Genomic DNA, 24,022 nt, shown 5'->3' on the forward strand with positions numbered 1-24,022 from the left:
ATCAGCAAATATTTACATTCTAAAGGGTTCCTATACACAGTAGGTTCTAAATTAAATGCATTAAAAAGTTGAAATCTTCTACTGGGCTCCACCAATGAATGAGAAGTTTCCTGGAATCCAGAAAGCACTGCTGTTTATCCTTTGAGAATACCACCACACTCTGAGTCATGACATGCCCTGTGCAGTTCCATGCTAACTCGCTAGGCCCGCCATCTGGCCTCTCGGGGAAAGTCAAGAGCAAGAAGAGTCTCGTCATTTAAGTGAGATACATGCCATGAGATCATGTACACATCTGCGAATGTATCGGATATGTGTGCAAATCTTGTTTTATTCACTTGCCTACTGTGACAAGCACTAGACCACAAGGTCATTTTGAACCGCACCTGCACAGTGAAGGTCAAATCCACGAGTCGCTCGTTGGAAACCCTATACAGGGTCTCTATGAGTCACAAAGTGACTTGATGGCACTTAACAGCAACAACTCCAAAAGACATACTCAAACAATGATAAAGAAAGTTTGGACATCTGTCCATATATGTGAGTGTTTAGATGAGCATTCTCTTTAATTTCTGGCCTGATTACCTCTGAATTTTTATCCAGTTCCTGAAACTATACCCTATATGCTATAACCACAGGAAGTCTTTGTTCTCTCTGCTCTCTCTGGACTGTGCTGCTTTGTGAAGACAATAAAGAATCAAAACAGGAATAGGCAGATATGATCAAAGGTTACAACGTACATAAATCTGTAGATTTTTTACCCTTCTGGTTTTTACCACAGATTGTTCACCCATTCATGCTGACTGGCTCCTTTAATCTAGATAGATGTACCATAGAGAAAAATAATCATTGTACTTTATAATTTTATGAAATTCTACCCATGATTGCCCCAAACCTCCATCAAGTGGTGATATCAACAGTTCAAATGTGGAAAAATTTGGAACACAAGAGGGAAAATACTACTTCTAGAGACTAATCTACAAACAGGATTTAAAATAAGTATATAGGTAAACAATTATCACAAAGGCCAACTAATGAGATAACGGGTGCCCTGGTGGCACAGTGGTTAAGTATTTGGCTGCAAACAGAAAAGTTGGTGGTTCAAACCCACCAGTGATCCCTTGGGAGAAAGATGTGGTAGTCTGTCCCAGACTGTGGCCTTTCATGTTAATGTGCAGATGCCTCACACGTAGTAATTATTTAAAACAACAGACAGACACAACCTTGGGAACCCTGTGGGCAGTTCTAGTTTATACCACAGGGTTGCTATGAGTCTGAATCGACGTGATGGCAACAGATTTGGGTTTGGATTGGAATTAATGAGGCAGGCAAAATTGAAAAACAATAAATTAATGTTACCTTATCTGTATTAAATGCTAAAACCAAACATCCTATTTAATAATACATTATGAAGGGCAAGGCATAATAGAAGAGGAAGAAACGACAAAAATATAGGGGACTTCAAAAAACAGAATTTCCCCAGAAGCTTTGTCAAGCCCTCTCATATAAGCCAATTGATCTAAAAGCAAAATTCCTAGGTAGATCCTGAGTCATGCTTACATGAAATGCTAGTAGGCCAGAAAAATCATCTGATGGTTTTTATTTCCTGTTAAACTTTTATAGTGTTTTAATGTTAATCCTGACTTTTACCTTTTAGGGAAGAATTTGGTAACCTGATCTACTGAAACACATGTTAGACCAGACGCATAGATTTAATAAACTTACTAGACGTTAAAGATATAAAACATCTATCTAGACATTTTGTATCTTTCTCTTACACATGGTCGTCTTAATTTTCACAGCTGAAATGGAATATTATTAATTAAATATTACTAAATCTTTAGAAATATTTTAATCTTGAAAACAGACGGGAACAAAAGGCAATGTTAAAGGAATGAGCTAAATACAACTGCTTTAAGTGTTTGCTATTTAATTGTTCTGTTACCTGTCAAAAACAAAATAATACCCCACAAATGAAACAAATTACAAACTATTTTATACATTTGGTTGGCAAGTTTATGAGGTAATGAACTTCCAAAAAAAAAAAAGGTATGGCTAGGTTTGATTTTGTTTCTAGGTCATCCTATCTAGTTTAAGAAATCTTAAATGCTAAGTAAGAAAAACCTTGGCACCATTTTTAATTACAAAGGAGGAAGAAAAATAATTTCAAACAAAACAAAAAAAGCATAGCTGAACAAAATATAAAGTTGAATAAACAAAATTATTCTCAGTACAAATCCTGAATCTAGCTAACTTATCAGTGAAACTGTTGGAGTGCATAGAAAGTATTCTTTAAAAATGCTCCCTTTTGTTTTCAATATTATTTTTAAACGTTCTGTTCAATTAACTGAGTATCTGGATATATAGTCATATGCCCAAAGTGTACTAAATGATTTCATACAACCTTTGACTTAAAAAAAAAAAGTTAATATATAAGACACCCTACATAAACAAGGGGAGTCCTGTAGATTGATGCACTAGACTGCTACGTCAGTTTGAACTGCAAGGTTGGTGGTTCAAGTCACCAGCCTCTCCTCGGAAACCTTGTACAGGTTCGTTATGGGTCGGAACCAACTCAACGGCACTTTACAAGAACAACAGTATAAATTAAGGGAGTCCTGGTGTGGTGTGGTAGGGTAAATATTGGACTGCAAGGTCATTTGAACTGCAAAAGTTCAAACTCACCAGGTACTCCTCAGATACCCTACTATACAGAGTTGCTGTGACTAAAAACCAACTCAACAGCAAATAAAATTAAATCTCAAAGCAGTACCACAAAAATGAATAAGGTGTGGTGGACATTTTATTCATATAATTCTCTCTGCCTAAGTCTTATTGTTGAGTACTATCAAGTCGGTTCTGGCTCATGGTGACCCTGTATGGAGTTTGTCACGGCGACCCTATATGGAGTTTCCAAAGGGAGGCTGGTGAGTTTGAACCACCAACTTTGTTCAAACCAACTCTGCGCTCCAGTGCTTATCCTATAGCACACCAAAACTCCATTAAAGAAATAACTTTCTCTAAAAAACAATGCGCCAATAAAAAATTCTTTGGAAGGAAATAGGCTGTTCTTTTCTTAGAGATGATTCATAGCATCTTCTCTTTAAAAGTCTATAAAAGGCTGTTTTTAATTGCAACACAAAACACAAACTGCATAGCTGTTGTTGATAAGTGCCAACACTGTCTAGGATTTCTGAGACTTTAAACCTTTAAGGGAGCAGAAAGCCTCCTACAGCTAGGAGGCTAGAACCAGAAACTTTGTTGTTTGCAGGCCCAAACTATGAATACCAGATCTTAGAAGTAGAATAGACAATCAAGGTAGTTCTCAAATTCAAGAAGGTAAAAAGGAATCTTAATAAATAAAACAAACTTCCTAAAAAGAAAAGCATTTTTAAAAACATGGATTTAAGGAGCTCTGGTAGCGTAGTGGTTATGAATCGGGCTGCGAACCTTAAGGTCAGCAGTTCGAAACTACCAGCTGCTCCGTGGGAGAAAGATGAGGCTTTCTATTCCTGTAAAGATTTACACCCTTGGAAACCCTGTACAGGGTCGCTATGGGTCGGAACCGACTCGATGGCACTTCACAACAACAACAACAACAATACACTTAAACAATTAACTGAAATTTCATAAATAGTTGAAATCTCATGCCCAAGATTTGAAATCAAATGCATTTTCAAAAAATAAATAAAGCTTCAAATCTAAAATACAAAATTTAGATACACTAGCCATCACATCGACATTCTCACATCCAACTCAGGGGCATATTACACAATGCCAATAGAAAGCGGGGCTTATGAAGAGTCAACAAAACCACTGCTTGATTATATTTTTACTTGCTTTAGAAATATTACTTAAAAACAAATTCTTTCCATTTCCATTTCTTAAATAACTGCTCCTACAATGACCACCTCCTTTTAGGACTTCTTTATTCCTTATTTCAAGGTTAATGCCATAGTCTGCCTCTGAAAAATATGGGCTCGCTAGATCCTACCAGTCTCTCTCTGTCCTATATCCCTAACCCTGACTCTGATACTTTCTTTGCCTTAGCCAACTGAATCACTTGTGGTTTCCAAATGCATTATGTACCCCAATCAATGGATTGCTTCTGCACATCTTCCATACAAAATCTTTCTCATCTTTGCCCACACTGGTTCATTGTTGTTATTAAGTGCTGTTGAGTCGGTTCCGACTCATTACAACCCAGTATAGGGCTTCCAAGGAGCTGCTGATAGGTTTGAACAGCCAACCTCGTAGTTTACAGTCCAGTGCTGATCCTACAGCACCACACCTGGAGTCCCACTGGTTAATATCACTTCATTAAAACAGAAGCCTCTCCTAACATTGAAGCTGAGAGATGGGTGGTGAGAAAGGAGCCTAAAAACAAACAAAAACCCACTGCCATCAAGTCGATTCCAACCCATAGCAACCCTACAGGGAACACTAGAACTGCCCCGTAGAGTTTCCAATGGAAGAAGCAGACTGCCACATCTTTCTCCAATGGAAGGGAACAAAAAACATTCCTTTCTTGTGGTTCCAGAGTTCCATGACATAGTAAATGCCATACTGTCTTATATTTTCATCTCTCCCTTGTGGACCACAAACTCTTTGAAGGCAGAAGCTAAATCTTCTTCACTGATCTAGTTCCAGGTTCTAATGAACTGTCTGGCATATCTGAATAAACTAAATTATTCAAGTAAAATTTTCTGAAATAAATGTTGAGGAAGATAAACTAACAGAACATAAGATAGTATATTGTTGTTGTTAATTGCTGTCAAGTCGGTTCTGACTCATAGCAACCCTGTATAGGGATTCCAGGGAACAGCTGGAGGGTTTGAACCTCCAACCTTGTGTTCCAAACCCTCCTTACAGGCTGGTGCTTATCCTATAGCACCAACACTAACAGGTTTTTACTTTTACAAAGTAGATAAAGATGTAATAAAGAGAAATAGTACAAGCATAGATTTTCCATAATATATTATAAAAAACTTCTATATGAATTAAAATCCAATAAAGAATCTTGTATCTGCTGAGAGGAATACATATAATTCTATACACCATTACTAAGTCCTGTGATGCAAAAATAAATCAACTCTTTGCTTTCATGTTTGAACAAAATTCTGCCAAAAGTAAATATACAACTATAAGTACGTATATTCATATATAAGAAGATCAAAACCAAGATAAATGTGGATCCTACAAAAGAGTTTTTGGAAATTTACACAGGTTAAAACTATTACGTAACAGCGAAAGGAAAATTAAAAGCAACACTGCTTCTAATTATTGGGGGAACCTATCCATTTACCCAATTCTGGAATGGACTATAAAACGTGAAAGTCTCCAGCGACATGATTCCTTCTCATCGATTTAGACAGCAAGTCCCACATATTTTGCAGTTGTGGTTGCAACCTCAACATGCTATAATACGTGTAAAATAAAAATGGAAATGTCTTTTTGACAGAGGTAAAGTAACATCTTCAGTTCAAAAATAAATCTCCATTTTCTATATTCAACACAGTCAACAGAATGCAATCAAAACTGTGACCAAGCTGGTAATGATATTACAAGGTCTTTGAGAATTCTTACCTAATCCTATTCGGTTTGGACTTGTTTCTCGGCTACATCCCTGACTCCTAGGAATCTTGCTTCGTTTTTCTGAGCAGGGTGTCACAGGTGGGCCTCTTGAAGACCCCCCAGAAAGTCCACTGTAACCACTTCCCAGTAATTTCCCTGGGGAACTTGACCGGCTGCCAGCTGAAAATCAAGTAAAATAAAAATGAGTAATAAATGTAAATCATGGAATACACGAGGGCTGCAAAAAATTCATGAAGAAATGGAATGAAAAGATAATGGAATTTTCCCACAAACTTTTTAAACCTCCCTCATAAAATATGATAATTTCAGAAAGCAGTTTACATAGTAATTTAAAGTAAACATTAAGAATTCCATATAAGTAACCCACTACAATTTGATGAACTTTACCTATATTTATGGATGTAATAGCTCAAAAAGGGAAAAAATCTTTACAGCAAGGATCACTCCCACCCCCTTAGTACACAGAGTTGACAGGGATGGGCAACTTGGACACTGACTACCCAAAATGGGGGGGGAGGGGCTAGGAAGGCAAGAAGTGACGGCTTTACAAGCTTTCAAGAGGGAGCCTAGTTCCAGACTGGGCAAGGGGTAGGTAGAACCTCTGATTTCCAATCTGTTGGGACCGGGCTGGTGAAAGGAAATGGGGATAAGACTCTTGTGGTAAATAGTGAATAACTGCCATCAGGACTGACTGTGAGGGTCAGAAATGTAGAGTTAGATGTTTTTTGACAAAAGGAGGGGAGTGATTGATTTTGCAGCTCAGAAGTGGAGGTCCCTGGGACTTTCAAGTGAGAAGAGCGGAGAGTGTGACCCTATGCAGAGAGGCAGTGACGTGAGGGATGGAGACAGAGACGATGAAGTGGAGAGATAGAGAGACTGGGGACACTGGAGTCAGGGAGGGAGAGGAGCTGTGTGCTTGACGGCTGGGGGTGGACCTGTGGGGTGTACCCTATGGTTATTTGATGATGCATGGAGGGGACTGTAATCATTGCAATGAAATGAAATGCAATAGGATGAATGTAAAACTGATGTTCTCCCATGTAAACCCACATAATTCACAAAAAAACTTAAAAAAAATTTAAAAAAAAAGGGAGACACAGAGGAGTGTAGGAGGAGCTTTCAGTATTTTGTTTAGTATTCCAAACTTCATCGATTTTCTTTTTAATTGAATAAAATACACTCTACCAACATAAAAAAAAAAAAAAAAGAATTCCATAAAAAGTTTTTAAATGGATGGTAGTATTTATTTTTAAAACATGTGGGAGCATAAAAGAAAAATTACTGATGGGAGTTCTACAAGATGAATAGCTTTCTGATTCAAAAGGGCAGGTTGGTTATCAATCGTAGCCTTCTTGTTCAACTGAAAACCTCTTCAAATGACTTTGTTTTATTTTTATATTATACAAAAGAGTGGCTATGGCAGAAAATGTACGTTTAACTACTGGAAGAGTAGACGTGTAACCATTAGATGGGGAAAATGGGTCCTCAAAACTTCATTAATCTCATAAATGGAAGAAAAAGAGCAGGAGGGAGAAAACATCTAGAAATAAGGTAAATAAAAATCACAGTAAGAAGGGACACATAAGCCCAAGTATCAGTAACCATATTAATGCTAGATTAAATTTATCTACAAAAAGATGACATTTTGGACTCATTTAAAAGCAAGAAGTCACATTCAGGACACATGTTGTTGTAAGAGGGAAACAACACACCTAGACTAAAATTAAAAAAAAAAAAAAAAATTTTAAAGCACTTAAAAGGATAAAAGAATATTTCATAGTGATGAAAATAAATATCCATGACCATGTATAATCATGAATCTTTATGCTCCAAATCACAGTTTTAAAATAACAAAAACTAGAAAAAATAAATATACAGAAGAAGTTTTTAAAGCCACAATTACTTACATACTTTCACAGAAAGACTAATGAGTAATCAAAGGCTAATGTACCTTGCAGAAACTTAGATTAAGCAAACAAAATCTCAAAACTGAATATATAAAATGCAAATATGTACATATCCTAATAAACAGAACACATATTCTTTTCATTTTTCACATAAATTTATAAAAACTGACTCTAATAAACTTAGAAGAAATCTACAATAGCAGAAATCATAGAGCACATTCCCTGTTCAGTATGCACTGAAATTATAAAATTAACAAAAAATATGGCTTGAATTTTTTATTATTGCCTAAGATGCTAGCATATCTATAAAACCATTTTCTTGTGTGACAAAATTCCACCTCAGAGAAAACAACAATTTTAAGTATTTTAGCAATAAATGAGAACGTAGTCATTTACTTTCATAGATGAGATCTACCTAAGTAGAGGCAATATCATAAAATGGAATGTATGCATTTTTCTGTGCTGTAACAAACTCACTCAAAGGAAGGAAAAAAACCCAACAAGCCTTTAAAAGAATTCTTACCTGGAAAGGATGGATGGATGGATGGACAGATACATGCATACATACGATAGAAAAAAGTACCACCATTCAAATCAATTACTCAGAAGACTGTTCACAAAAATTCATGTTATAATTTTATTATAGTCTAAAGTGAACTCTTTGAAAACAACCTCCAATATACATTACCATGAAGAATGTGTCATGTCTCAGGAACTACTAATTTTGCTATACAGTAGCAAAAGGGAGGAAAAAAATCCTTTCAAAAGCTAGAATTTGAACATACAGGAAAAGTATAGAAAGGTCACCTAAGCTCATAACTAAGAAAAAAATTAATATTGTGCAGGGAGTATGCAAAAAAAAAAAAAAAAAGCAAGAAGAGGGATGTCTTACCACCAGCAGGATTAGCAGATCTGGATCCTTGATTATGAGAGCAGACGAAAGACAGGCAAAAAGTGGATTAAAAGACAATAAGACAATGCAGAAGAGACGGTCAGCATGCAGCACAACACAAACACATCAACAGAACACACATTCTAGGACTGGTTCTTCTTATTACTCTTTTGTACTGAAATCGATTTTGTATTCATCACGCTACATTAGTTATTTCTGAGGGGGATTCAAAAAGTTTGTGGAAAAATGGAATCCAAAGACCGCAGAAATTTTCTACAGACTTTTTGAAGCCCTTAGTATTCCAGATCTGTTTAGGAAACACTTAATAAGAACCTGCAATGTGTCAGGCACAGCACCAGGCTTAGGAGAAAAGACGAAGGACAAGCGCCCTCGTGGAGCAAGTCTACTTTCCAGCTCTGACCAACTGAGGGAAGCAACTGTATTTCAGTCATCAGTGTATCACTGCCACCAGAAGACACAGTGAGTGCTCAATAAATATCACTTGTTATTAACTAGTTCCACCTGATAGCCTATGACTCCCCTCCAACTGCAAACATCTGAAATATGAGGGGCTTCAGAAAGTCCATGGAAACATGGAATTTTTTTCACCAACTTTTGGAAGTACATTCATATGCCCACTGCTAAGTATCCTAAAACTAATACTAGTGAAATCTACTTACTATTAAATTAAGACTAAGAATTCTAGTATATCTACATTTGTAAAATACAAATAAGCTTCTATTCAACTGTTAATAATTTTTAAACATATTCAATTTATATGCCTAGGCTTATTTATGGTCCAGTCTTAATGATCATTAATGATCAGTCTTCCTATCTGTAACTGTAATTCAGTAAGCAGTGTAATTATCAAAAGGTATTAAAGTGAAGTCCCAAAGCCAGGGGCATTCTTTCCGTAAGTCTGTAGAGTTAAAGTTATACCACTACCCTAAGCCCCTAGTATAAAAAATAGAATAGATAATCTTCACCACCTTCCATGCAGAAGTAACATTTATAATTTGCAACCCTGCAAATACAAAGAGATAGGTTAGCATAGCACTAACCTAGTGAGGGACAGAGAGCACAGCCCCACTGATGGCAATGCCAAGACTGGAGACATAAATGTACAACACTTTTGACCCTCATTCTCCAAGGAGAGAATGAGCACTGACCTATATGCCTAGGAGTGAGCATTTTTTCTTTGAAATAAGATTGGATTCATCCTTAGAGGTCCTGACCAGAGGACAGGTATACCTCATTTTATTGTGCTTGGCAGATTAACACTTTGTATTTTTTATAAATTGAATGATTATAGCAACCCTGCCTCAAGCAAGTCTACTGAAACCGTACTTTCCCAGCACTATGTGCTCACTTCATGTCTCTGTCACATTTTGGTAATTCTCAAATAATTCAAACTTTTTCATAATGCTATTAAATACTTAATAGACAACAGTAAAGTGTAAAATTAACTTTCATATGCACTGGAAACACAAAGAAATCCACGTTCGCTTTTTTGCGATGGTCTGGACCCAAACCCACAATATTCCCAAGGTTATGGCTGTACTAAATGTTACTGACTTTTGGCATCACTAGAGTCCTACAGCATATCCAGAGCTAGCGTGTTGCTACCAAGGTAAATTTGGGACTACATTTGCACAGAGAATCTGAGAGAAATCCAGGCGAGTTTTACAGGAAATAGTGAAAAGTTGGTCTAAAATAAACTCCGTCTATCTTAACTTATATCCTTCATTCCTTTCCTTAACTCCCCCTCCCCCTATATGGCAACATCTGAACCACCTTCCCCTTTCTTTCCAGAAAGGACATGAGTTTTTTAAAGATGAGAACTACAGTTATTAAAGAGACATGAAAAGTATGGAACTTCAGAAAGAAGTACAAAAGGTGTTCCAGATACTAAGAGAAATGTAAGGTGTGGCTGCAAGCACCGACCAGCTGAAGAGAACTGTGTGGAGGAGCCTGAGGGGACTCAGCAGCTCCAGGAAAGGGGAGGACTCTTAGAGCCAGCTCCACTCTACATGCAGAGAGAACATGGAATGCAAAACTTAAGGGTTGCTGTCTAAAAGGGACTGAAATAAATTCATCCCAGCTACAGGATAAGCACTGGACAACAAGGTAGATTTGAACCACAAAGTTGGCAATTCAAACTCACCAGCTGCTCCTTGAAAACCTATACAGGGTCACTATGAGTTGAAAGCAACTCAACGGTACTTAACAACAACAACAAAACGGCTGCTTTTAGGGTTGATGCTAATAAACCATTCAACTGACTTAACACAGACAGAAAAGCAATAATGGAAATCAACGCAGCTGGGAAAAGTAAAAAAGCCCACATTGAAAAGAAAAGAAGAGCAGGTTGCAAATGTTAGGACAAAGAGTTAAAAAGGAAGGGCTTTATGGGTTGATAGGGACGGGCAATTTAGACATTGTGATTAAAAAAAAAAAAAACTGGTGGGGAAGGCTATAAAGTCACCAAGTGGCTGGTTTATAAGCTTTCATGAGTGAGCTTAGTTTCAGAATCGGGGCTAAGGTAGAAACCCCACTGGATAGTTTTCCTCTTTTCCGTGGATCTGGTAAAATGGGGTGGGGGGTGATGCTGATAGGATTTTATGATTCAATTATGAGTAACTGTTAACCAGATTCATTGCAACTGTCACAACTGTAATTGCAGAAGATATGTACCTAAAGTGGGGAATAGTTAATCTTTCATTTTAGGAACAGAGGATCCCAGAAGCACCAAGAAGGAAGAGCATGAAATCCCTACCTAGAAAGCGGTGATAGCAGAGATGGTGGCATGGAGAGACGGAGCTGTTGTGGGCAGGAGGCTTGATTTGCAGAATGTGCCCTTTGGATGTTTAAACGAATATGTATTTTTTGGTTTCATGTGTGTACATCAAATAATTTTGCTTTGTTGATTTGTGAAAAACAAGTTCTAAAAGGGAAGCCACAAGATAGACGCAGGATAACTGCTGTTGCAGGGAGGGAATTGAAAGCATTGAGATGAAACAAAGCACATGATTGGCTGAAAATAAAGCTAATGATCTTGTCTGCTAACCTTTACTCAATTCACAAGGAAAAAAAAAGGGAGGGGGCTTTAAATGGATTTTTTTATCATCACCGGAAACAGAATTTAATATTAATAGTTTTATCTCCCTTGGTACAGTTCTTAAATTATGCCAGAAGGATTCCTAACAATAGAAAATGGGTCATATTCCAGATATGTCTCAATTTGAGGCTTGAGGATAAGCAGAGTTACTCTACTTTTATGTTCAATGCCTAATGGTACAAAATTAGAATCATGTGTAAAGAAAACATCTCTAGACATGTGTTAAGGGTTGAACTGTGCTCCCTAAAAGCTTGTGCTGTAAATCCTGATCTCTATGCCTATGCTTACAATCCCATTTGGGAATATGCTATCTTTTTTATGTCAGTGAGGTGGAATTAGTATAAGGTGTTACCTTGAGTAAATCTCTATAGACATATAAAAGATATTTAAAAGCAAGTAAACAAAGACAGATGGTGGATGACTGATGTCAAGCCACTGATCTCCAAGGCACCAACAAAAAGGTCAAAGAGACAAGGACCTTTCCCCAAAGCCAACACAGAGAAAAAGTCTTCCCCTAGAACCAGGACCTGGGTTTCAACATCTAACTAAGAGAAAATAAAGTTATCTTTGCAATTGGTAACTAAGAGAACATGGAACACTCAATTTTGTAAGCTTATTCATAAACATCAGGATTACTCACATTACTTTAGAGCCATAAAATTGCATTTCCCCCCTTAAGTTAAGGTACAATTTATATATAAATACTTTTGAGAACAGTGAGTAAGGGTGATCTTGTAAACTTTTCAACCACAGATGGGTCTGTTGACTGAAACAGTGATAACAGAGAACATAAGCTATACTTCTTACGCTGGGACTGAGACACCACTTTAGCACGACTGCGGCCGCGATTGTCAGAAGGCGTAGAGGCAACACTGGTGGTGCTCCCAGAGCTCTGCCGTCTCGTACGAATCCGACCTGGAGGACACAGCACAAACAGTGTTTCAAAATCAACATCACATGAGACAACAGTCCACACCATGAACAATAGCTGGGCCAACAGCAAGGGAGGGCAGGCGCTCCCATGTGAATGTGGGTCACAAGGTCCTGCAACATTTCCTGCCTACATGTGAAGGGGCTTCAAAAAGCTCCTGGAAAAATTCCGTTCCTTCCAATTCCAGTTTTCCAGGAACTTTTTAAAGCCCCCTTGTATTCTACACACACCAACGACTCTGAAAGTGAGCCAGGATAAATGAACCTACCAGGTACTCATACTTCAGTTCGTTTAACATTATATTTTAAAATGTTGTGATACCCATTGGAGAAATTTTTTCTACTGTTGTTTTCAGATTAGATTCTTTCATTGTCTATAAATCTGCTACATTTTCAACAGAAAAGTATTAGCTGCCATTTAAAGTGTACAAAAAAATAAACCCAATAAAACTTTCTTCATTCAGCAGTCAAGAAAAGCTACAGCTCTCTGAAGACGAGTTGTGATGTTGTACTAAAGTTCAACTTTAAAGCCAAAAGTGTCTATTGGGCTATTCAGATGAAGATCGAAAGACTTGATATTACAAGTACTCAAGAAATGCTAAACTTATATCAATTCAATGTTGTTGTTGTTGTTGTTGCTGTTAAGTGCCTTCCAGTCAGTTCTGACTCATAGCAACCTGCACAGTGTTTCTGAGGAGCAGCTGGTGGATTTCAACTGCTGACCTTGTGGTTTGCTGTCCAGGGCTAATGCTACACTGCCATTTGTAAAAAGAATTTCCCATTACAAATAAAGTAATCTGTTATCCTTGCATATTAAACTGTAACACCATTAAAACAACAACAAAAAAAAGAATTGCAAAACCTTTGATTACCAGATGAGTATAATTAAGGATCAAAAGTTTTTGTTTTTTGAATGCAGACTTCTTTGGTTTCAAGGGGTCCTAAGATACCTCTTCTGCCATAAATTCAATTTAAATAGCAATCTGATAAGGAAAAACGAACCAATCTGAATTCTTGTTTTTTTATGTTGTTTGAAAACATTGGGAAGAAAGTAATACAGAGGAACAAATTCTAAGGCTTGAAAGAAAGGGAGGTAAGGAGCAAAAAAAAAAAAAGGACAGCATTATAGAAAAAAAACTAAAACTAGACTGGGGAAGGAAAGAAAGAGCTCAGAAGATGAGGGCGAGAATGGTTGCACACGTTGAGTACTTTCAGATCAGCGTCACGGAACTATACATGGAGAAATGGATGAATTGCTGTAAGTTCTATAATGTACATTCTCAACAACAAAAATAAAATGATTCCAAAAATTAAAACCAGAAAAATGAATGCCTGTATGAGTTTTAAGATTCATCCACAAAACCCAGAACTGATCCCACATATTATACTAAGAACTATATACAGGTTGGAGTCCTGGTGAGGTGCTGTAGGATATGCACTGTACAGCAAGGCTGGTTTGAACCATGAGGTTGTTAGTTCAAAGTTGCAAGCCACTCCTTGGAAACCATATGTAGGGTTGCTATGAGTCTGAACCGACTCAATGGCGCATAACCACAACAACAACACACACATTAGTCTCTGAAGAGTCCAAATGGCTAACAGGCTCAGGTATTAATCCAAAATCTATGGGGTCAAGTCCATCCCGAGGTACCCTGAAATAAAGTCCTGGCAATCTATTGCTTAGAAATCAGCTATTGAAAACCCAATGGAACAAAGCTCACTCTGATATACATGGAGTCGCCATGAGTCCAGAGGCCACTCAATACCAACTATTAACTCAGAATCTTTACAACAATATTATCAAGTAATTATTCCCATTTACAAATAAGGAAACAGAGAAAAGGGATTGAATAACTCGGTCATTATCTGTGCTTGCCTGGCCAGCCTATGAATGAGGCAACCATTATGGGGGATAAAAACAACTCAATTTACCTTTATACTGTAAATTATTATGGAATGTGTTACAAAGGACTTTTAATATACATAGTCATTTCCATGCAGCTTAAACAAAAGTTATGTTTGTAAACCCCTCTGTACCGTACACATTACCCCCAACATCTCGTGATACAATTCTAACTTCAACGTTCACAGTTTCCTTGCACTTCTTTATATTCTTATTACTGAACACAGTTTTCCATATTCGAAGAATGTCTGGAAATTGTACCTTAGGGTGTGTGTTTTTCCAAAACTGGCCCTTCCACTTACCGTTTTAAATGGGTGGTCATTCATGGAAATGATTTTTCTGTACATGGCAGGCATTGATTTAATTTTTCCCTATTATTATATAAATAAACATCCAAATTAAATTTCCTTGTTTTCTTATTGATCTTCAATGCCACCTTTGTGAACTGCCAAGTATTTATATACTTACAAACAGGTCTGTCTCTCCATTGTTTAATCTGTCACACAGATATGTCCCTGTTCATATTTGTGTAACATCATAATGTTTGATTAGCTTTAAAATCAAGTCTTGCTAACTGGTAAGGCAAATCAGTTCACCTTTTTTTCTTCTCAAACTGAGGATTATTTTAGTTCCTTTTTTTCTGTTCCATAAAACGACCCTTTGAAATGAAGATTAGAGGTAAAAGTTGGTCTCGTTTATAGGGTACATTAGTTAGATTCATTTTACTGATTTATTGATGTCTACCTGATTTCCTCTCCGTTTCTGGAAGTTCTGTAACAACCGTATTCCGTTTTTACTTTACGGTTCTGCTGTTGTTGAAACTAGATCTCTGGTCTCTTATTTTCAGTTTTATAGGTCTGCTTTTCTTTGAATACTTCCATATCTGGGTTGCATCTAGGTGATACTGTCATGTCAGTTAGTCTCAGGTGGTTGTTCTTTGTCCACAGAAATCACTTAACTAGTTTTGTAAGGTAGGTCTGGTTTTAATTTCTGTTTATCTAAAAGTAACCTAATTTCACCATCATATTTGATGGACAATTTATTGATGGACAATTTTTTTCTTTCAGTTTTATATGCCAAATCCATTGTCTTCTTGTCTGCATGGTTTCTGCTAAGATATGAGAGCTCAATCTTATTAGATCTCTTTATGGGTAACTTTATTTTTCCTGAACTACTTTCTCAGGATTCTTTCCTGATCTTCAGTTTTAAAAAGTTAGTTTTAATAATATGTCTTGGTGTTTTGTTTTGTGTGTGGGGGGGGCGATGTTCTGTTTGGACTGCACTGAACTTCTTGAATGGCTATCTTCTCATCTTTCATGTTAGGGGACGCTTTCTTTCAACAACTCTTGGACAGTATTCTCTATGTAATTTTTTATCTCTTCCTGTTCTTGAGTCCCAATCACAAGTAATTTATTCCTCTTGATAGTTTCCCACATAAATCTTAGCCTTTCTTCAGATTAAAAAAAAAAAAATTCTGACTATTCCTCTAGCAGGTGAATATTGAGAGATTTTTCTTCAAGCTTAGTAATTCTACTTCAAGCTCAATTCTACTTCTTTACCCTTTCAGTGTATTACCAGCTTCTGAAGTCTCAGTGTTAATCTGTTAGCTTTCTAATTTGTTTTTATATGGTTCCCTGTTTCCTCCCCCCACCCCCCATTTGTCAGTTTGTTTCCTGAATTCTTCTGTAGTCTTGCCCATGTTTTCCTTGATTATATCTGCAGTTTTCTCCATCATTCTCTCAATCTGTTGATGTTGCCTAATTAGTATTCTTCTAAATTCCTTGTCTAGCAGTTATATTTTCTAACTCTGTATTACAATCACTTTTTTAAGGCATTCTGTCTTAGTTCTTTGTGTAAGCTGAAATTGTTCTGTTTCTCCAACACGCTGTGATGTCGTATTTATAGCTGATGGACAATTGGGTACTGGTACATTCTCAAGCACTCACCACCTGTCTCCTGGTAGGTGTGGGAGAGACTGAAGATGTAAAAGCAGTTAGTTCTCTGTTAACTGTCTGTGTAGTTCAGGGCAGGTTCATGTGCCTCCAGAAGCAGCAGCACTATACCCAGTGCCCCAATGTCAGGTAGAACGGAGAGAGTGAGTGCCACTTGCTGTAGGCAGGGTCAGGGCAGGTACTGGCCACGGTCCCATGTGTCAGGAGAACACAGAAGAACTGCCTGGGAATAAGGGAGAACTGCACTCTCTTGCCACATTAGCTGTGCTTTATGCCTGCAGACCCTTGAATCAGCTCCCAAAAGCTCAAGACGGTTCTGCCACTCCACGCCAACTATTTGTTTTCATTTTGTATAAAGGCCAATGACTTAAAATTCTGGGTTCCTGGGTAAAAATACAGCAATGCCAAATGTTCTGCTTCCCACAAAGCTGAAAGGTCTTTTTCCTGATGGGCAGACAAGGTTCAATAGTTTTTACTGCGTGAGCTTAATTAAAATCACCAATAGTGAAGTTGGCATGAGGGCTGCTTAACTCTTAAAACACACAGTTATTCTAGAAACGATCAATGAGCTATCAGTATCCATGGGTCATTCAAGCATTGTAATTTTTCATTTAAAGTTATTTATTTTGGGGGATAATACATAAGTGATGTTTCTACTATACACCTTAGCTTTCAAGGAATGTGTTAGATTGAGAGTACAATCATTTACTAGACAAATTCAATATTAACAAATATTCTCACAGGCAACTAGAAAATTGAGAAAACAAATGTTGCCTTCCTTCACACAACTCACAGTATGACAGAACATAACATGTTAAAAGATAACGTGAAAATAAAATTTTCATCAAAAGTTGAGTTTTTAATTATTTCTATTTTTTCTGATTAAGGAGCTCTGGTAGCATAGTGGTTACAAATCCGACTGCGAACCTGAAAGCCAGCGGTTCGAAACTACCAGCCGCTCCGCGGGAGAGATGAGGCTTTTTACTCCCGTAAGGATTTACACCCTCGGAAACCCTGTACAGAGTCGCTATGGGTCAGAACCGACTCGGCGGCACTGAACAACAACAACAATCATAATATTAGAAGGAGCCCTTGATGTGTATAATAAATAACTCTTTGAACTTTTTTTCTTAATATAATTATGCAATTTCCAGAATTCAAACAGACTATCTAAATTTGGAGATTCAATGTTTCCACCCACTGATACAAAAATCATTATCCCTGCCTCACAATGATAAAAGTTTTTCTTCTTGTTTCAGCAGTTAGATAATTTTCAGTCAAAACTTTTTAAGAAATTTAAAAAACACCCATGATGCTGTGACATATACTATGACAAGGCACTCTGGGAGCATCCTCTTTCTAGACCTAGCTGTAACTTTTTAAAGCCTGATCACTCCTAAGTTTCACTAAAACAAGTCTCCTTTTTCTCTTATAACGACAGCCTACAACACACCTGAGATTCACTTATCTCCCTGTCGTATGGTTCTCATTTGTACGTTTCTGAACTCTCTATAAAATTGATGTCGTTAAGTGCCGTCAAGTCAATTCCAATTCATAGTGACACTGTACAGGATTTCCGAGAGGGAGCAGAAAGCCTCATCCTTCTCCTACAAAGCAGCTGGAGGACTCAAACCACCAACCTGCAGTTCCCAGTCCAGGGCTTATCCTACAGAGCTTAATTATAAACTCCCCACCTATAAAATCAAGAGCCCGAATATCATCTCTCCATTTCTCCTATGAGAAAGCACTAGTAAGAGACTTCCTTGTCCTTTTTTCTTAGTCTCTTGCACCAAACATTGTGAATCCAATCTTCTGACCTAGCTCAGAATTATACAACTGGTTAAAGTAAGAAAAGAGGTTTACAATGTTGAGTGCTGGGTAGAGTAACAGGCTGATCTCAATTCTGTTGAATTGGCATATGGAGTCCTAGCATTCTAGAAAGTAACAATTTCCCATGTAATGTCTTCACTTTCTATTCTACCCATATTGCTCTACTCCATACTTTCACTTCCCTTCCAGTGAGGCTGAGGAAATAACTTAGGATCATTTCATAAGGAAAGAGAAACAAAAAACTACTCACAGGAAACAAATGAAAAAAATCATCAATCAATCCACAATTATATCCAAAACTCTCCGTCTTCTACTCTCAAAAATGAGGTCTCATTGTACACCCAAACTTCTTGTCTATCTTTTCATTTGGGGCTGTGTTTTCAAACTTGCCTAACCATAGACTCTCCAATGGGGCTGGTTTTAAAATTCCAGCTGCTTAGTTCCTAACACTTACTGAATCGAATTTTAGGGGGAAGGACCCGGGAATCTGTTTTGTTTCAGAATTCATCCAGAAGATTCTTACTATGGAATACGTTTGAGAAACACTGTTATCAGGATTGTTCATGTAAAAAAAAAAATTCCATTTGTATTTGTTTTCTTTATGAGTAATGTAAGAGACATATGAATTAATAGAACTATGAACTACACACATCAAGATAAAACCCAGTCCACTTTGCAGGTTAGCTAGCTCTGGTACTGTAATGGTTACGAGTCAGACTGCTAACCTCAAGTCAGCAATTCAAAACTATTAGTCGTTCCGCAAGAGAAAGGTGAGGCTTTCTGCTCCCATAAGGATTTACAGCTTCAGAAAGCCTACGCTGGGTCGCTATGAGTCAGAACCAACTTCACGGCATACCACCAACACATAATGTACGGAGTCTTGGTGTAGAATCAGCACTGGACCACCAGGTAGATTTGAGCTGCAAGGTCAGCAGTTCAAACTCACCAGTCGCTCCTCATAGAGTCACTATGAGTCAGTACCAACTCAATGGAACTTAATAACAAATACTGTATGAAAATGAACAAAATGTTCTTAGTTATTAAACAGTTTTCCTAAAGGATTGATGGGTCTAAACCATCTTAAGCAGACAAGCAATGTTCCTCAGCACGTCAATCATTTGAGGTATTATTATGCTTTCTAGCCATCTAGAAAGGGGTATTTTCTAGTATGTGCAAATAAAAAGCTTGTGGCAAATGGAGTTGCGTGTTTGAAACTATGAAGGCAGTGCAGAGTCAGGAAAAGCTTCTTGAGAACAGACTAAAATGAGAACGCATACTCCTGGCTCTGCCCATTTCTCCCACCATACACTCTGCAGTGGGCAGTATAGAACACAGCACACAGAAGGCACTGATACATGGGTGACGAGTAGATGCACAGGCCACGTGTCAGCAATACAGATAAAAGCAACATCAATAATTCAGTTGCATCTAAGGGGAAGAGGAAAGTATTTTAAACAATTTTTTAAAGTTACATGACAGAAAACCTTTACCAGCCTTTACCTGAATAACTGATGTTGAAATTTATTTTCAGGAAAAGAAAAGCAAGTCCTGAGAAGCCAAAAACATACAAAAGGAAGGAGAAGTAAAGAAAAACGGAAAGCTAAGGTGATGGAGAACCCGAGACAAGTGGCTGGTGAGGACAGAAGCCTAGAGGGCAGACCGAGCATTAAAACTGAGTCCCCAGCGTACCTAAGTACCTGGAGTGACAAGAGCATGACTAACAACAGAGAAAGAGAAGCGAGGTAGAGTGGGGGCAAAAACCCAGTGAGGATGGAAGGCAGTGAGTGGAGGGGAAGACATGCAACATGTCATGCAGGACTCTCAGTGAGACGCTGGGCACCAGGCAACACTGGGTGGGGACAGAGGACCAGTGACAGGGGGACACACCTCAATCACAGAAACAAGCTGCTTACCCTCCACTTTAGTAGCAGTACCATCTTTAAGCAAATTAAAAACAAAACAAAAAAAAACAAAAAAACAAAAAAACAAAGGAAAGGATAACAGGGAACAATTAGTAACATCAAGAAAAATTTAAAAAAAGGAAAAAATGTCAGTAATTAGCTACTAAAAAAGCAAAAGTATAATTTAAAATAAAATTTAAAGGAAACAAAGTTCAAGAGCCAAGCCGAGTCTGAAACATGTCAGTGTGCCTTATAATGAAGTCAGCTTTAGTAGAATGCAGCTGGGCTCTGGAACACAAAATCAAAAAGGGCAACAGATGGCAGGGCCGCAACTGAGAGAGGGACTGTTTTTCTGTTTTAGCCCATTCTCATCCTCTTAAGTGTCTCTTCCTTGGAGTCAAATCCTAGCAGAACAGAGGCAAGAAAATGAAAACTTAAAGCACTAAAGAGTCACCCGTAGGACAGAGGCAAGTAAGAAGCTACAAGAAGCTAGTTCTAGCAGTGCCTATCCCAACTACATGATCAGAAGCAAAAGCTGTCAAGCACGGTACCTGAATCAAAGCCTATGTACTCCATGTCTTCCCTCATATGTCTGGACTCTAGAATAGTTTGGAAAAGGATCATCAGCTTCAACGATACACTTTTACACAAATGGAGGATGCACTACTGCCCATGTGTCAAACTAAGTAGTAACTGTAACCAAGTCTCAGTAAGATTACATTCTATTTGAGGTGTTTTGTATGTATCAATTCAAACCCCTGCCATAGAATCTGTAGAACGAGTAGGACAGAGAACGATCCCGTAGATTTCTATGGCTGTAAACCTTTACGGAAGCCACAGCTTTCTCCAGCAGAGTGGTTGGTGGGCTCAAGCTGCTGACCAGCTGAGCTATACCACTAGGGCTTCTACAAACAGGAAAGTCCAAGTATAAATCCCAGGTAAAGGTCAGAGAATCAGAATACTCTTGATCTTATTATGAGCAGTGACCTGAAATTTGTCACCAGTGCCTCTAAGAGGTCGGTTCATTAGATGTAAAGACCTGAGAACTTTGATCAGCACTAGGGGAAGCCTACATGGTCATACTAAAACATTCCAAATAGTCACCAAAAGCAAAGTACTTTAAAAGGTGGTTTGACTCAAGTTATTAATGATGAAACAAACACCAATTACAAATACTAAAGGTGAATCAAATATATTAAGACACAGGTAAGAAATTTAAAACTGAATTACAATGAATAGCACTGATTCGCCATAAGAGAGAAGAGTGATTATTTCTCTCTAATTCAATGTTAACAATATAAACACTTTTGCAGAGCATTGCAATAGTTAATTGATGCAAAAGGAGAGTTATTACTGAGCTTGTTCCAGACAGAAATGCATGTCTGACTGAAGTATTACAAGAGTGAAACAAGACTGATTTGTTCTAACAAATATTCCAGCAATAGCCCTCAAATTAATATTGCTCCTGTAATAATCACATTTTCATTCACCTTATGCAATGACAGTTTTTTTAAATATGTAATTTCACTGATTCTCATCACAAATCCAAGTTGGGTGGCTATTATGGCCAAAAATTTAAGGAGAAACACAATCAAGGATTCTATGGCCAGGCCAAGGCCGCAGAGAGAATAAATGGCCGACCCATGAACCTTCTCGCAGTGTTCTTTACTGAGTATTTCCAATGCTCAAAACATTTTCAGAACTTTCACTTTAGAACCAACTCGGTAAGTATTCTGTAAGCTTCCTAAGAAATCAAATCTCCAGAAGTTAAAATTCCATTCATATCCCTAAGATCCAAAATAGAATCATCTAGCTAAATTCCGCTATTTTGGTTTTGAACTTGACTGTTTTTAAAAAAATAAAATTCATTTAGTAAAGTCAGTCTTAATATATTATCTGCTACATGTTTGCTGTTAAAAATTAGTAACTGTCCTACTATTATGTCAGATAATAATTCTTTGGAAAGAGGGTCTGAAAATAATTTTTTTAACCAAAAGGAGACACAAAACCATCCCAAGTAAAGGGACCCAGGAGCACAGCTCTCTGCAGAGGTATGTTAGCTACTAAGTCCCTCACGTCCCTTTAGAATCACACCCCACCACCACCAGTGTAAGTTTCATTGTGTGACTGCTACAATGACTATCTCTGGTGAATCTATACACTGCCTCACAAAATCCTCTGGCTTGGGTCTATGAAGAGAGGGCTTATCACAAAGGAGTATATGAAACGGGCTAAAGGATGTGCTCAGTGTCACACACTTCACAAGCTTGAGTATACTTATACATCACTATAAGGAGGGCCAAGGCTCATAAACAGAGAAAGGGGACACTCGCAAAAAGGTGGCTATGAAACTGCAATAAGAACAGAAAGTTACTTATGCCGTAGTGTCCAGCCCTGTGACAGTGAAAATGGACTCCAATAGGATTTTTGCAATTTGCTAAATAAGCAACACAACTGAAGCAAAGGTAGGGTCACTCAGTCGGCAGAGCTAAAAGGAAAATGTGCTGTGGGGGTCAGGGGGTGTGGTTACCTAAGGAGGCGTACGATCCCGGGGGCAGAGCTGCAGCAGAGCTGAAAGGGGTGACCCCGGATGATGAGGAGACTTTGGATTTGGCACTGGCCGCCGCATTCACATCAATATCACTTCGAGATCGCTGGAGGGAGCCGGTCGTTGACACAGATTTGGTACTCACTGTAGATGCTACAGTAATTAAGGATAAAATGTCAGTAAGGACTACACGGAATTCTCAATATTTACTGTTAAAATCTGGTTGTTGTTTTTTACTTTCTTGACAAGAAACATGCAGTTTTAATCAAATGCGTACACACATAACAATGACTAACATTCTCCTGGTTACCAAAGACCAAGTACAACGCTAGGGAATTGAAACACTAACCTCAACTATATTGATCTGTGATGTTTCATCTGCTGGAATCAAAAACTATTAACTCCTCCCAATGGACCATACTGCTGATTAATATCAATAGTCAAATTACACAAAACTCTTCACATGTGGCTGGTTTTCTCATGATGTGGCATAAATGTCAAGTGCATGCTTACCTAGAACATCCCCCCCCCCCCCCCCCTTCAGGAGGGACCAGGAAAATGTCTCCAATAGTCACTAAGTTGCTGCTCCTCAAACATCACAGCTTGTCTTATCCAAGCGATCAGAGAAACCAGCCTCTAGGGGTGTGAAGCTCTGTTGAGGGCAGTCAGAAAGCGGAACAGCACACTTTCCAACCCTCACAAGAATCTGAGTGCAGGTCACAAGCTCCCTGCTGCTAGAACTGCGCCTGAGGTTTAAAACAAACCAAAAGCAGAGGCCTCCATGGACTGCCTTGTCTGCAGTTACCCATCTTACCTCTAGATGTGCTGCTTCCAGTAGGACTTCTTTTAGCAGGAAGAGGCCGGCTAAAGGGAAAATTATATAGAGAGATCGTTTATGATCAATTGTGCACATTATCTGCTTTACTTTAATGTTTTCTGACTTTTCTAGAGGATATGGACCACAAGTCTAATATAAATTCCCAACAGCAGGCAGAACTTTAGCATTATATTTTGGGTTGTCTTCCAAAACTGGAGACAGCTGCTGGGAAGAATGAGAGAAGGTGAGGTAACTCTGATTTATGGTTACTCTTGTGTGTCAGGGTGAAGCTGTGCTCCACAGGGTTTTCAATGGCTGGATTCTTAGAATCCAGTAAACTGCCTCTGAGGGGGCTCAAACCATTTCTACTAGCAGCCAAACACTTAACTGTCTTGTACCACCTAAGGACTCCCATAACAAAGTCCCAGGTTTTGAACACCCTCCCATTCCAAACTTACCTCCAGGTTAATTCTCACCACCGCTTCAAAGACTCCTTGAAGCCCTTATATACACATAGTTTACTCCCCCACCCACTGCCAGGGAGTCGATTCTGACTCCTAGGAACCCTAGAGGACAGAGAACTACTCCCTCAGGCTTCTGAGACTGCAAATCATTAGGAGCAGCCAATAAGA

The 24,022-nt window shown here is 38.2% G+C and overlaps 1 protein-coding gene across 2 annotated transcripts in view; it reads right to left on the minus strand.

The window, feature by feature from the left end:
• The window catches only part of CLASP1 (cytoplasmic linker associated protein 1), a 304,172-nt gene that overhangs the window by 108,744 nt on the left and 171,406 nt on the right, over nt 1-24,022 (minus strand). The window contains exons 20-24 of one of the 2 annotated variants that reach the window (XM_006868736.1): nt 23,388-23,437; nt 22,556-22,726; nt 12,317-12,424; nt 8,392-8,418; nt 5,584-5,751 (exon numbers count right to left, since the gene is read on the minus strand). In XM_006868736.1, the coding sequence (XP_006868798.1) occupies nt 5,584-5,751; nt 8,392-8,418; nt 12,317-12,424; nt 22,556-22,726; nt 23,388-23,437 (524 nt within the window). Of the gene's footprint in view, nt 1-5,583; nt 5,752-8,391; nt 8,419-12,316; nt 12,425-22,555; nt 22,760-23,387; nt 23,438-24,022 lie in introns of both variants that reach the window. The other variant, XM_006868737.1, reaches the window with a different exon arrangement.

The sequence above is a fragment of the Chrysochloris asiatica genome, unplaced genomic scaffold (genome assembly GCF_000296735.1).
Source record: "Chrysochloris asiatica unplaced genomic scaffold, ChrAsi1.0 scaffold00123, whole genome shotgun sequence".
Lineage (NCBI taxonomy): Eukaryota > Metazoa > Chordata > Mammalia > Afrosoricida > Chrysochloridae > Chrysochloris > Chrysochloris asiatica.